Source organism: Chroicocephalus ridibundus, chromosome 1, assembly GCF_963924245.1.
Source record: "Chroicocephalus ridibundus chromosome 1, bChrRid1.1, whole genome shotgun sequence".
NCBI classification, from domain to species: Eukaryota; Metazoa; Chordata; class Aves; order Charadriiformes; family Laridae; genus Chroicocephalus; species Chroicocephalus ridibundus.
In genome coordinates, this window is record NC_086284.1 from 128525971 (window position 1) to 128538329 (window position 12359).

At 46.0% G+C, this 12359-nt stretch overlaps 1 protein-coding gene across 3 annotated transcripts in view; it reads right to left on the reverse strand.

Moving 5' to 3' along the window:
* LSAMP (limbic system associated membrane protein) overlaps positions 1-12359 on the reverse strand; it is a 1022135-nt gene that overhangs the window by 156372 nt on the left and 853404 nt on the right. For all 3 annotated transcript variants that reach the window (XM_063351430.1, XM_063351420.1, XM_063351438.1), the window contains one exon: positions 8554-8786. In XM_063351430.1, the coding sequence (XP_063207500.1) occupies positions 8554-8786 (233 nt within the window). The remainder of the gene's footprint in view (positions 1-8553; positions 8787-12359) is intronic.

Below are 12359 nucleotides of genomic sequence, written 5' to 3' on the forward strand. Positions count from 1 at the left end.
CACAGGCAAGTGGCATAAGCATACAAACAGCCACACACACTTTGTTTCCTTAGGAAGCCAAGTTACTCCCAGTATCTCTAGGGTTTGGATATAATAAAAACTCAACTGAGTGAACCACAAATCTGGCTAACTTCAACCTGGCATTATTTCTTTCAAATGAAAGGAGGAAAATAAAAAGGACAGTAGAGCTATGGAAAAGGTTGATCTGAGACAGAGAAATGTGGAGCATGATTAACCTTAGCTTTCACCTGTAGTGCATGTGAAAAGACAAGCTGATCCTAAAGTTTCCAGTGGAGACTAGCTATATATCTTTTCTCATTATTTTGGGTTATAAATCAAAGTTCCACAACAGATCTTTTTGAGATTTTTTTTAAAACACAGTTTTGATCATTTTCAGGCTACTAAGCAGTTACAGGCCTTCAACTTACAATGAATAAGATATTTATTTCTGGTTATATTAGCACTTTTTCTCTGCAAAAAGATCTCAAGAGGATGAGGCAAAAAAAACGTTCACTCACTATTGGCAAGACACTGGTCATCATGGAGGCAGCAAGCAATGGGAATCTATGATTTAGGATGTCCAAGGAGCTTTATCCTGTTGTAGGCAAATTGGGTTAAATTTCAAGGCTCCCAACAGGTCAAGGCAACACTGTTGTCCTACCGAGACCATTGCTTTTTCAGCAGTGGGAGCAGGAACACACTTGAATTTATGGTTAATGGTTACTTGCACTCTCTCAAGGGTTAGCAGACTTGGTGGTGGGATTAGGTTCTTGCTGTGTTTGGAGTTGAGAGCAAAATATTGTCTCTACTCCACTGTCTTACAGTCCCGTCTAGAACTTGGCACAGTAGCCTGAGACAAGCAGAGAGAGAAATAACAAGGCAAAATCTTTCACAGCACTGGTCCAAATCTAGAATCAGCTGATCAGACAAAATCGCAAAAAATCAGCTGATATTGCTCTAAAGAGACCACTCAAGCTAAGCTGATTTATATCACTTAAGGACTTGGATTATCATATCAAGATCCTTCCTCCCAGCCATAGGAAAGCATTTCATATATTTTATGCAATACTTCTTTCTCCAAAATGAGTAAGCATTTTTTGAAGTATTCTGTTTTTGTCTCCTGCCTGCACCTGCAAAGCAAGCACCAAAATATTTCCAAAAAACCCTCTTGATTTATGCACTAAGAAGTGCTGAGATCCAACCTATATAACAGAGCCAAACCCTATGCTGCATAGTAACACCCCAGCCATGCCTGGAGATAGGAAAACAGAAGTTAAGAGGCATTGGGACACTGTGGGGAGGCCATAAAAATATTAGATAGGGAGCAGCAGGAAGTTCCTTGGTAACCTATGAAACACCAGGTGCAGTTTCCTGCAATTTGCGAGTTTGGGCAAACCAAACCAGCACAGAAAACCTAGAAAGATTGCCACCACTACTACTGCATGCCTGAAATTCTGTAATTATTTTGCCACTAGGCAATTACGGTCCATGGTAACAGCAGAAGGAGGGGCAGCAAGATCTACTGCACTTCAGCTCCCCGAGATGATTCCCTGCTCTCTCAGCTTATTTTCCCCATCAAACTGATCCGCTGTCATTTCCTTCTAAGCACAGTGGTCCTGTCTCTCCCAGACCCCACAGTAGTCTGCATTTATCTCCTCCCTCCAATCTTTTCTTCTTCTCCCCCACTGTCCCAGTAAAATGATCTTTTTTCTTCCTCCCAGAAAATTCATACTCCCATGTTATCTCATTATTCTTTGCAACAGCATGCCAAATTCACTGTCATTTTCCCACTGGGGCTATGTCCTGAAAAAGACAAAGTGGTCTGTGCTCGTTCTTACCTACTGCAGGCTCCCTGGAATTGAAAACGCTACAGTGTTAGCACTCAGAAAGATCCCTCTGAATTCTGGGCTCTGCGCCCACAAAGAGGGGAAGCAAACATCTCTTGGAGACCAGCATCTGACTCCAACATCCTTATTGTCTGTCTAGCAAAGGAAAAATAGCTTCAGTTCTCTTCAAACTGCTCTGCTTCCAGCGCTAGCTGAAGGGGTGGGAAGGCCAGACCTGCCAGGGGAAGACGGGGTCCCACTACAGCTCTGCTGAGCTCAAAACCAGCCCAGCTCTGGTCTCCCAGCGACCCGCTGCAAGCACTGACAGCCACAAATCCTGTATTCGGGCAGGGAATAAACTCCAGCGGAGAATGGCAGAAAGGGGTCTGGAAAGACTAAAAGGATACATGGCACCATACGGATCACTCACCTTGGACTCCTGTCTACAGCCAGGGGAGAGAAGCTGACATTTCCACTGGTAAATTTGTCTGACAAATTTTCGATGGTTACTTTAGGATGAACTGGACTTTGAGAAGAACCTGCTTCTCCTCACTAATGACAAAAGGAGCTCAAAGTGACCCACTCCAGGGTAACATCTACGTTTGGTCAGATGAACCCCACCATGCCTCACTGGCTCTGGTCTGAGGCTGGTGACCAGCAGGAGCTACCTCCACCTGATACCTGTCTTCAGGCTCCTATAAAACACACTTGTGTGCCTTGCTCCAGTTCTGCTCAGAAACCCTTCTCACAGCCCCGAAGTCTAAAGCAAAATCTTTCCCTATCGCTGCCCTCAGCGACGAGGGCAAGGGCTGAGCAGGTGGTGGACAACACCCTCCCTCCCCAGCCCTACACCCAGCTCCTGCCGAGGGGCTCGCTGGCAGAGCAGTGCCGACACAGGGCAAGCCTGGCTGGCCTCAGCTGCCTTTCTCTCTACGGTGCTTTACCAGTCTCCTGCACAAAGTCCTTTAATTTCAGGGGAGTGGACCGAGAGGGGACACAGCTAATCTACCACATAGAGTTGTTAATAAATTTTCCATTGTTAAATCCCAGCAACAACAAATACATCTTTATACCACTTTGAAACAATGAATGGTCAGTCTGAATCTTTGCAAGCAAGGAGCTCTACAAAGGCAATGCATAATGGAGAAAGGCTACACCCTGTGGCTCTTTTCACACACTAACGCCTACCAGTTTGAAAGAAAACTGCAGGATTTGGCCTTTAGCTGCTATACATTCGACTCTGAGTTTGTGATTAGGGTTGGGCAGTAAACACGAACTCCTCTTTGTGGAAATTTGCTGCTGATGTTTACAAATTTCTTTTTGTTTTGCTAAAATGACAGAGCCCTTTTGATTTTTTTTTTTTTGTAAAATAAACATTAAAACAAGGGAAAGACCATGTCCTTCAAACAGCCAATAACTGGGAATCGCCAGAAATGTTAGTGAGCCTGCGGGAGTCCCAGGCTCTGAGCAAAAATGCAAACGTGAGTTCTCCACACCTCAGCTGAATGCTGTAGCTTTTAAACAGGCTGTGGCAATGCTATACCTTTTCTTTTTCCCAATTTTGACCAGAAAAAGCACCTCAGACCTGTAAAACCTTCCTGATTAAATTTTAATCAAAGCCAAAACCAGTGAAATGTTTTAGTTTCACTAAAAAGGTGCCAACCATCTCCATTCGCAATGATGCCTTGCTGTAAAGGCTCTGGACAGCAAATGCAGCAATCATCTACTTGCTCCTACTGTAAAGAGTTATTCCTTTAGCCTGACTTGGACAGGTCTAAGTCTTTATTGCTGAAACTTTTAAACCCCATGCCTGCTAAGATCACTGTGCCTTTGTGCCTGTGACCCTGATGAGACAAATAAGGACTACTGGGATTTCTCCACTGATATTTAATGCCTGAGAAGGGCTTGAGGATACAGCCCTAAAAGAACAAGAACCCAAGGTAACACTTGGAAAAGGGCAACCACTGTGTGCGTCCCCATTACAACCCACTCTCCCAGAACAAGTCACTCAACATACTGGAAGAAACAATTAAACATCCCCTTTATAAACAGTTAGAGGATAATAATACAGTAAAGGAAAAAATAAGCAATGTACTTTTGGCAAGCACGTATCACGTCACCCCAGTCTCATTCCCTTTTTTTTGAAGGATATCTGGCATAGCAGATAATGCAGGAGAAGTATGTGTGATGATGTGATATATCTTGACTTCAGAAGGCACGACAGTCTCTTGAACAAGCTAGGAGAATATGATGGATGTTAAATCACCATCAGGATGCTTCAAAGAGCTGCAATCAACTGATCGCTATTCAACAGGGATGGAGGTTTTAGTGGGTTGCTACCACAGTCCGCTTTTGTACCCTGATCTCTTCAATACTTTAATTAACACCTTCATGATGGAACAGAAAGAAGGCACCTGACTTTTGTCAATGACACCAAGTTGGGGGCAGTTGCAAGTGCTTTGGAGACCAGGATCATAAGTAAACTGAAGAAGTGGTCTCCATGGAGAAACCAACCAGATGGCATCCAACAACAGTGAGCACAAAGCACTATGCTCTGGAAGGGGGGGGAAACAATTAATGCTCAAATACAGAAATGGGGGATGAGCTGCAGACTGTGTTGCAGACCAGTAACGGAGGGTTAGAGAGCAGCAGAGAGACTAAATAAGCAAAAGCAATGAGGCGCTCTTACAAAAAAAAGGGTAAATCTCATCTCATTCTGGGATTAGGTAAGTGAAGCATGATATGCAAAACACGGCTGGTACTTTTATCTGCACGACTGAGTCCTAAACTGGAACCCCTGCTTTGGTTTTGGACAGTACGCTTAAGGAAACACGTAGACAAATCAGACAGTAGTGAAATACACATGACAATAAGGGCTGGACAATATGACCTGCGAGATGCAATGAGCCTGTTAAACTAGACTAGAGAGGTCTGAGACATGGGGATTAATGGGCTTCTATCAGATAAAAGGCAGTTTTGAGGAAGAGGAGCAGAAATTACCGCCATGTGTCTTGGAAGGACCAGAAATAATTGGCAGCCAAATCAATTTGGATCATATGTTAATAAAAGCTTTCCAAGTGCAAGTGGAGTGAAATAATGGCCATGCACTGACTATGCGGGCACAGGCTGTCTTCAAAAAGGACATGTTAGGGGCAGCCACTGTATAGTCCATCTTGTCTTACTGCATGGGGAAGGACCAGACCACTCCTTGTGGGTTCTTCCAGCTCTTTGCTCCTCTGATCAGACCCCAACAGAAATATCTGGGGTACTGAATGGAAAGATTCGCTAGTAGTCATTACACCCCAAATGAGGCAAGCATGAAACGTTTTGAGTGCTCAGAGCAGTCTCTTCATGCTTTCACCCAAGCATAGAGAGCACAGTACCAGCATCTGGTAGCAATGGAGCTGGGCAGAGACAGCTGCCTCCAGTTCAACCCACCCTGCATGCAGTGCTGGCCACCTGGGTCAGAAAGGCAGAAGAGATGGCCACAGTTATACTAATGAATCTTTTGGCAGCGAATCCCTACTTCTACCAGCAGAGTTGGCTTTGAATTTGAAAAGGAGGAAAGACTTATGAAGGGGACTTTTTCTACTTTTAGTAGATCTAGTTAGTAGTTAGATCTTTTAGTAGATCTATCAAGTTGTGATTTTTTTTAAGTGTTGTTTCATTACCCCTCTTTTAGACCTCTGGAATATGCCGCAGCTGAGAGTGATCCCATCAGTGGACATACACAATTAAGCCAGAAAGGAAAGCGGACAGAGTCGGCTGCCTATGCAGAGACGTGCTGGCTGACAAGACAGAATTGGCACTTCACTTGGAAATGCTAAAGGACATGGGCACACAAATTAGAGAGGCGGTGTCCCTCTTTCTGTGATACACTCTTGCAGCTCTGGCCAGCAAACTGAGCTGAGCTCACTCCAGGGAAAGTTGTTTTTCTCAAGGGAGGAAAGGACCTGCTCCTGGAATGCAACTCCATTAGCCTGCAGTAATCTAAATGCAGTGAATCCTTAGGATGCACCAAAGTCCCAAAGCCCATCTGTTTCAACTTGCATTGTGGACATGGAAGTGGTCTTCTCTATTTATAAGGGCTTCAGCACCAGACCAGTATCTGTCTGAATGTTAGTCTCTGATACAGCTATCCCATTTGCTTGCTGGGTGACAGGAGCTGGGTTTTCACAGTGGCTATATAGATGAGGGAGTTGAACCAGGGGATATAAAGGACCTGTCTTTGGTATACAGCGCAGTGGGGAGCAGAAATACCCATGGACAGATCTAACTGAGCAGAACGAGAAGACTGGGCATGGCCTAAGGCAGTCTATTGCTTCCAAGGCATAAGCAGGATCTTTCACTGACAAATCCAGGCGTCACCAGTATGTGCAAAGCTAGCAAGGAGACTCTGACCCTGGCTTGTTTCAGTTTCCCTGGGCTTGTTTGAAGGAAATCACTGACCATCATTCAAGAAATCGTCCTGCTCGATTACTACTCAGATCAGTTGACCGGCATGTTATTTAATTTTTCAGGAGCTGTATTTTCTTTTATTTATTTATTTTTATGTTTGGGATGCCCAGAGCTTCACATAGCCGATGTTTTTAAATTTATGAACACAAAACCAACAAAAGCAAATAAACTACATAAAATAAATAAAATGAAAAAGCTTAGCATGACTCAATATCCAAACTCCTTTCATTTGTACTAGTGGCAGACTATTTTTCAGCCAGACAACTCGCAGATCTAAGAATAATAATAATCAATATGAGAAAATGGTACTTGGAGAGGAAACGGATATTTTCTAACATATACTATTTTCTAACAAATTAGGTTTATTAGTTAAGATTTTTTAAAATGAATTATTTATTAGTTTTAAACTAATAAAAACATGGTTTAAAATGATGAGTCTAACTTTTCCAATTTTGTATTTATATTTTGCTTGGGTTTTTTTTTACCAGATGAAATTTAGTTTTAGAAAAATCAAAGCTATGAGTTTCACCTAATTACATGATTACAGGACCTGGGGCTTTAAAAGTAAGCACAATATCGGAATGGGTCTTTTGCTAAATCTATGTCAGGCGTTAAACAAAGATCATCCACAGATACCTTGTTTACAGGCATCCAGAGTTTAGGTGTGCCAAATCCTGAATTTTCTCATCCTCAGAAAGGTGGCAGTAGTTCAGAGCTGGACACCCACACATTTAGGTGAAAGCTAAGCTAGAGAACTCAATTTCACTGCTTAGGCCCATATCTAATAGGCACAAATAAAATTAATAATACACGTGTGTGGCTCTAAAATTCATTTGCACCTGTATTTTTCTTGACAGGTAAGTGGAAATCGTAAGCTGTGAGATTTTACCAGCAATAAACCACCTACAGCCAGTTAGCTATGCACCGCTACAGCGAGCAGCGAGGCAGGGTACACCTCCAGGGCTGGCGAGCGCGTTTCACTCCGGGCACACGCCAGCAAACACTCAGACGGGTCGGGAGAGCTGCTCTGCACGCTGGCGCCTGCTGCTCGTCATGCTGCTGGGGTAGGATTCTGAGCAAGAAGACAAACCAGGAGCCTTCTGTCTCACCACACTCGCATGTAAAGCACCACCTCTGACCATAAGTCTGGACTTCACCTTGCGAAGAAACACTCGGGATGCTAGTTAGCCCCCAGCTTGCCAATTCCAGCAAGACGAAGAGTCCCTTCATGCACGCATTTATATCCAGAGCGATTCAAACACTTGATAGGGGAAATCAAATCTGCAGCCTTTCGGGTTACTAGACAAATCAGGACAAATAACAAACTCCCGCCTGAATGATAATGTAGAAGCTGAACATACCTGTAATATGTATCAAACACTCATAATATACCTATCCATCTAAGCTGCTCTATAAATATTTTAGATAAATAGGCAGATAGAATGGCATGAAGATTAAAAGCAAAACAAAACAAAACTGAGTAAACGTACTCATTTTGTATTCCGGTCTGGACAGGATGGAACATGTAAATTCCATAATGCCCTTACCAGTAATTGCTGAACTCCTTCCTTACTGTGTTTGCTCTCTGTTGTTCATGTTACCATGAAGGCAAGCAGACAGATAGGACAACGCTGGTTCAGATTGCCAAGCTTCCAGTTCCCTATAATGCACACAGGAGGAGAGGAGCTAAAAAAGGAGAGGGCGACATAAGGTACATGGCAGCTACCTCAGGTACCAGGTTTCACACAAGCCCAGCAACAGCGCAGCCTGCAAACGAATGACACAGAAAAACACCCAGGAAAATTAATTTCCCAGCCTTGCTAAGAGTTGACAATGGAAGGCCAAAACACACAGCACAGAAGCTTGTTGACACAAGAACAAAGAAAGGAAACCTGAGGAAGGAGGAGGCGAAGAAACCAGAGGGCTATCTGGGAAGAGATGAGGCAAGCATGATGTTCTGACAAGTGTCATTGCAAACAAATGCTTTCCCCTCGGCGCCAGAACAACCAGAGCCAGGAACCAGGTTTGCATTATACTAGAATATGTCTTGGCATCATCAGTGTCCGCTGCTCTGTCACTGCTTTTGAAAGGACAGACTGACAGCTGAGTAAAGTCATGCCACGCTGCAGTGGAAGGGGACAGTCCTGCTGGGTCCTACTGTAAACATAAGGGATACACAGGATACTGACTCTGGGGTTTCTCTAAGACACAGATCCCTCCACCCCCTGTGTCTTTTGCTCTTTGCTCTCTTCTCAGGCATGTTGCTTACCTTGCACGATCAAGTAAACCTGGGAAGTCTTGGGGTGATGCTGTGTCTGCACTGAACACGTATAGGACCCCTCATCGTAGACATCCACTTTCTGGATCCGCAGGCTGTATTCCAGGGGGTTTCTCTTCTCCAGCTCTACTCGAGGGTCCAGGGACCACTTGTCTTCTCCAGCAAAAATGATGCCAGAACGGTTTAACCAGGCCACCTTGGAGCTTCTGTCTTCTACATAACACCTGCAGAAGATGAGAAAGGTGAGGGAGAGATTAACAAACCTCTCCATCATCTCCATTTTGTCCCCTCCCTTTACTACTTTGCTCAGAAACTCCATAGCACATTCCTGCCTTGCCGGTAAACCACAGCATCTCCTCACCATCACTGCCCCCTGATCATGTATTTCACAATGATTTTTAGAACCGTTTGTTCATGAAACCATGGGATTTGGGGTGGTTATGCCTCCTGTTCTCTCTTTCTTTTGTCTGTGGCCTACACTTGCACCAAAAATGACTTTGGAACGCCACAAGAGATCCTGGTCACTAAATCCCTTCTAACCCCACCAATGGGAAAGGTCAGAAGGAGTTCTTCATATGCTTCTCCCTCACCTTCAAAAGTTAAGTATCCAAAAGAGTTACGTTCCCAGCCCCCTGCCAGCTTGGAGGGCAAAGGTTCAGGGCTTCAGCTTTGTCAGCTCAGGGCACAGCTGCTCCATCCCTCAGCTTCAGCAGCACAGGCAGCTGTAGTGTATCTCCCCTTTCCATCCCTCTGACAAAAAATGGCTTTGTGGAAAGAGGGATTCACTCCTCAAACACCACCCTCCTAACACACATACCCCCTTGCCGATGCACATCTGCCCGCTTGTGCAGACAGGCGCAGATTTCAGACTGAAAAGGAGAGGCTGTGGGGGGTGTCACTGCCATCCCTGTGACACATGCAGCATGTCCTGTGAATATCCCAGGTGAGACAGGAGAGGAGGAATGACAGCTAGGGGTGGCAGGCAGAAGAGCAGCAGCAGGACCAGCATAGCCCTGATGGCCAAGTGTTGCAAGGCAGAGGGCAGACTAACCCTGTTGCAACTGCACGACAAGCATTGTGCTCCTTGACAGAGAGTAGAGAAGGTGCTGTGAAGACAAATACCCATTTTTGGCCAAGGCACCTGCCCTGTACCTCTACCCATCTCTAGAAGGTGGCTTGCACAGAAGAGATGAGGAGATGCCAACAAGGAGGCATGTCCTGCTCATTCTCAGCTGCGGCTCATTTGAGAGGTCCAGGGCTGAAGAAGACATGGGGACATAACTCCTCTTTCACCCTGGCAGTTGCACCCACCAGGGCCAGGCTCAGACAGGTTGAGGGGGTTTGCCCTGCAGCAGCTCACTCCATGCTCTGCGGATACATAGGGAAGCTCAGTCTCCAGAGCTGCTGTTCACCTCTCAGAGCTCTGCCCACAGCCTCCCGGCACCCAAACAACTCAGCACCCCTCCCCACCACTATTCACGCGTGTGTTGTATTTGAAAGGGAAAAGAGAGAAGATAAAGATTATTGCTTCAAGATAAGACAAATATTTGGCAGTAGGCTTTCATACAGCCTCTCAGCATAGGTCAGACATTTCCCATGTTCCTCTGTTTGAATGCTTTTCATTCATGCTGCACTGCAGCTGCCGTCCCTTGCGATGTGACCCTACCATTATGGTTGGCACCTCTCACCCCCTCCCTTTTTGCTTCCCCTGGATGCACTCCGAGTTGCTCTGGGGTTCCTTGTGGGCAGGAGGAAAGCCAGGCTGCGTGGGCATCGATGGGAGGGACACCATGCTGCTGGCCAAGCTGGAAGCAGCTCTGTCTAATCCAGCAAACATGTGCTTTAGAGAGCAGCCCAACTGACCCCGGCCAGCAGCGCTGCCATCCAGCCAAGGGAGGGGAGCAAGGGTTTGCCCCTCAGGCCAGAGCCCACCCTTCCAGCCCGGCAGACATTTGCCTTGAGCTCTCAGCTGTAATCTGACTTGTTTTTGAAAGCTGCTCTTCATAAAAAAGAAAGGGGAATCCATGCGCAGCCACTTACATGTAGAAACCAGCACCACTGCGACGGGTTATCAAACATTGGAACAGGCTGCCCAGGGAAGTGGTGGAATCACCATCCCTGGAGGTATTAAAAAGACGGGTAGATGTGGTGCTGAGGGACATGGTTTAGTGGTGGTTTTGTCAGTGTCAGGTTGATGGTTGGACTCAATGGTCTGAAAGGCCCCTTCCAACCTTGACAGTTCTATGATTCTATGATGTGGTGGTGCCCAGTTCAGTTGGCAACCCTGGGCTGTAATCACCAGTGCTGGGAGTTGGAAGCAAGGACCCGGGAGGGCACTGTGCCCCAGAGCAGTGGCCCTGGAGGGACTCCCAGACAATCTTCAGAGCCGGCTGCCTTAGGGCCACCAGCTTTCTTGCACACACATTTCTGCGTAGAGTCGTAATGGCACTGAGAAACAGGCGTTTGGTCTTTTTCAAAGGTGTTCGAAGCCCCTCTCTGCACATTTTGGATTTACGAAAATCCCGAGGGGGACGGCGGTGAGAAGCTAAGCAGATTAACAGCTGAAGCTGAAGTCAGTGGGAGCTGAAGTTTCTGTGTCACTTCTGAAAATCCCCCGGCACACCTATCAGTGCTGCTGGGCACCAGCAGATCCAGTGCACTGCACCAGCCCTGCCAGGCTGCTTTCCCGACCTACAACGCAGCCCTCCGTGACCCAGTGTAGCACACCAGGGCTCTGCCCCACACCTGGTCATTACACGTCGCTGCGTCGAGGCAGCAAAGGTGCCCCTGCGATGTCCCTCGGGTCAGTAACAGCTCAGCGGTGCCGCTGGAGCAAAGCCTCATCCTCTCGTTCCCAAGGGGACACTCACCTGGAGACCCTCCCTCCTCTCTGCCGAAGAGAAAATATGTGTCAAGGACCTGTCCAACACCCCCCGAGGTCAGCCCTAGGCTGGTGGTCAATAGCTACAGTCAGACAACCTTGCAAATACCCATGAAGTAAGTTAGCAGGTGCTCCCGAAATAAAGCAAGGAGGAGAGAGGCGGGAAAGGAGGAAAATGAGAAGAGTAAGCGAAATGGATTTGAGCTGCTCTGTTCAGCACACCCGTTCCTCTCAAACTGTCAGGGAAAATCAATGTACAAATGTGGAAATTCCAAGTCCTGGCACGCTCCAAACATGTATCCACATGGATGATGTATCTCGGTATGTCCGTCTGCACACACGCACCCTCTTAGTCTGCCAGAGATGCCACCCAGCTGTATGGATCATGCCTTAATAAGGATTTATGGTGATGATTTTCACAGTGTAATAAGTGCTAATTCAATACTAATAGAATATTAAATGGCACGTTAACTGACATTTTAACTGCAATGCAATAGGAGCATGGCATCAGCAAGATATCAAATGACTCTTATCGTTCACTAATAATCAATAATCAAGTTCATAGAGACAGTCAAACGCTTTTCATTAGGCTTATTGAAAGCATTACCATCAACATTAGTGAATGCTAATAGATGATTTGCAATCCATCCATTTTGCTTTTCTTTACAGTTTCAGGTTTAATTTCTTGACATCTGCTGATGCGGCTAACGAGAGGACCAGCTAGTGGTGACAGTCATGCCTTGCACGATCACTGCAGGGATTCAGGAACTATTGATCTCAGCACCAATTCAAACCACAGACACAGAAGAACAAAACATCTTGCTGCCATGCTCCTCTAGCCCTCCTTGCCCTCTTGTAAACAAACATCGCAAAGTTTGGCACCCGAGGTCTTTTAGCGATGGCATCCTTTTTAGCT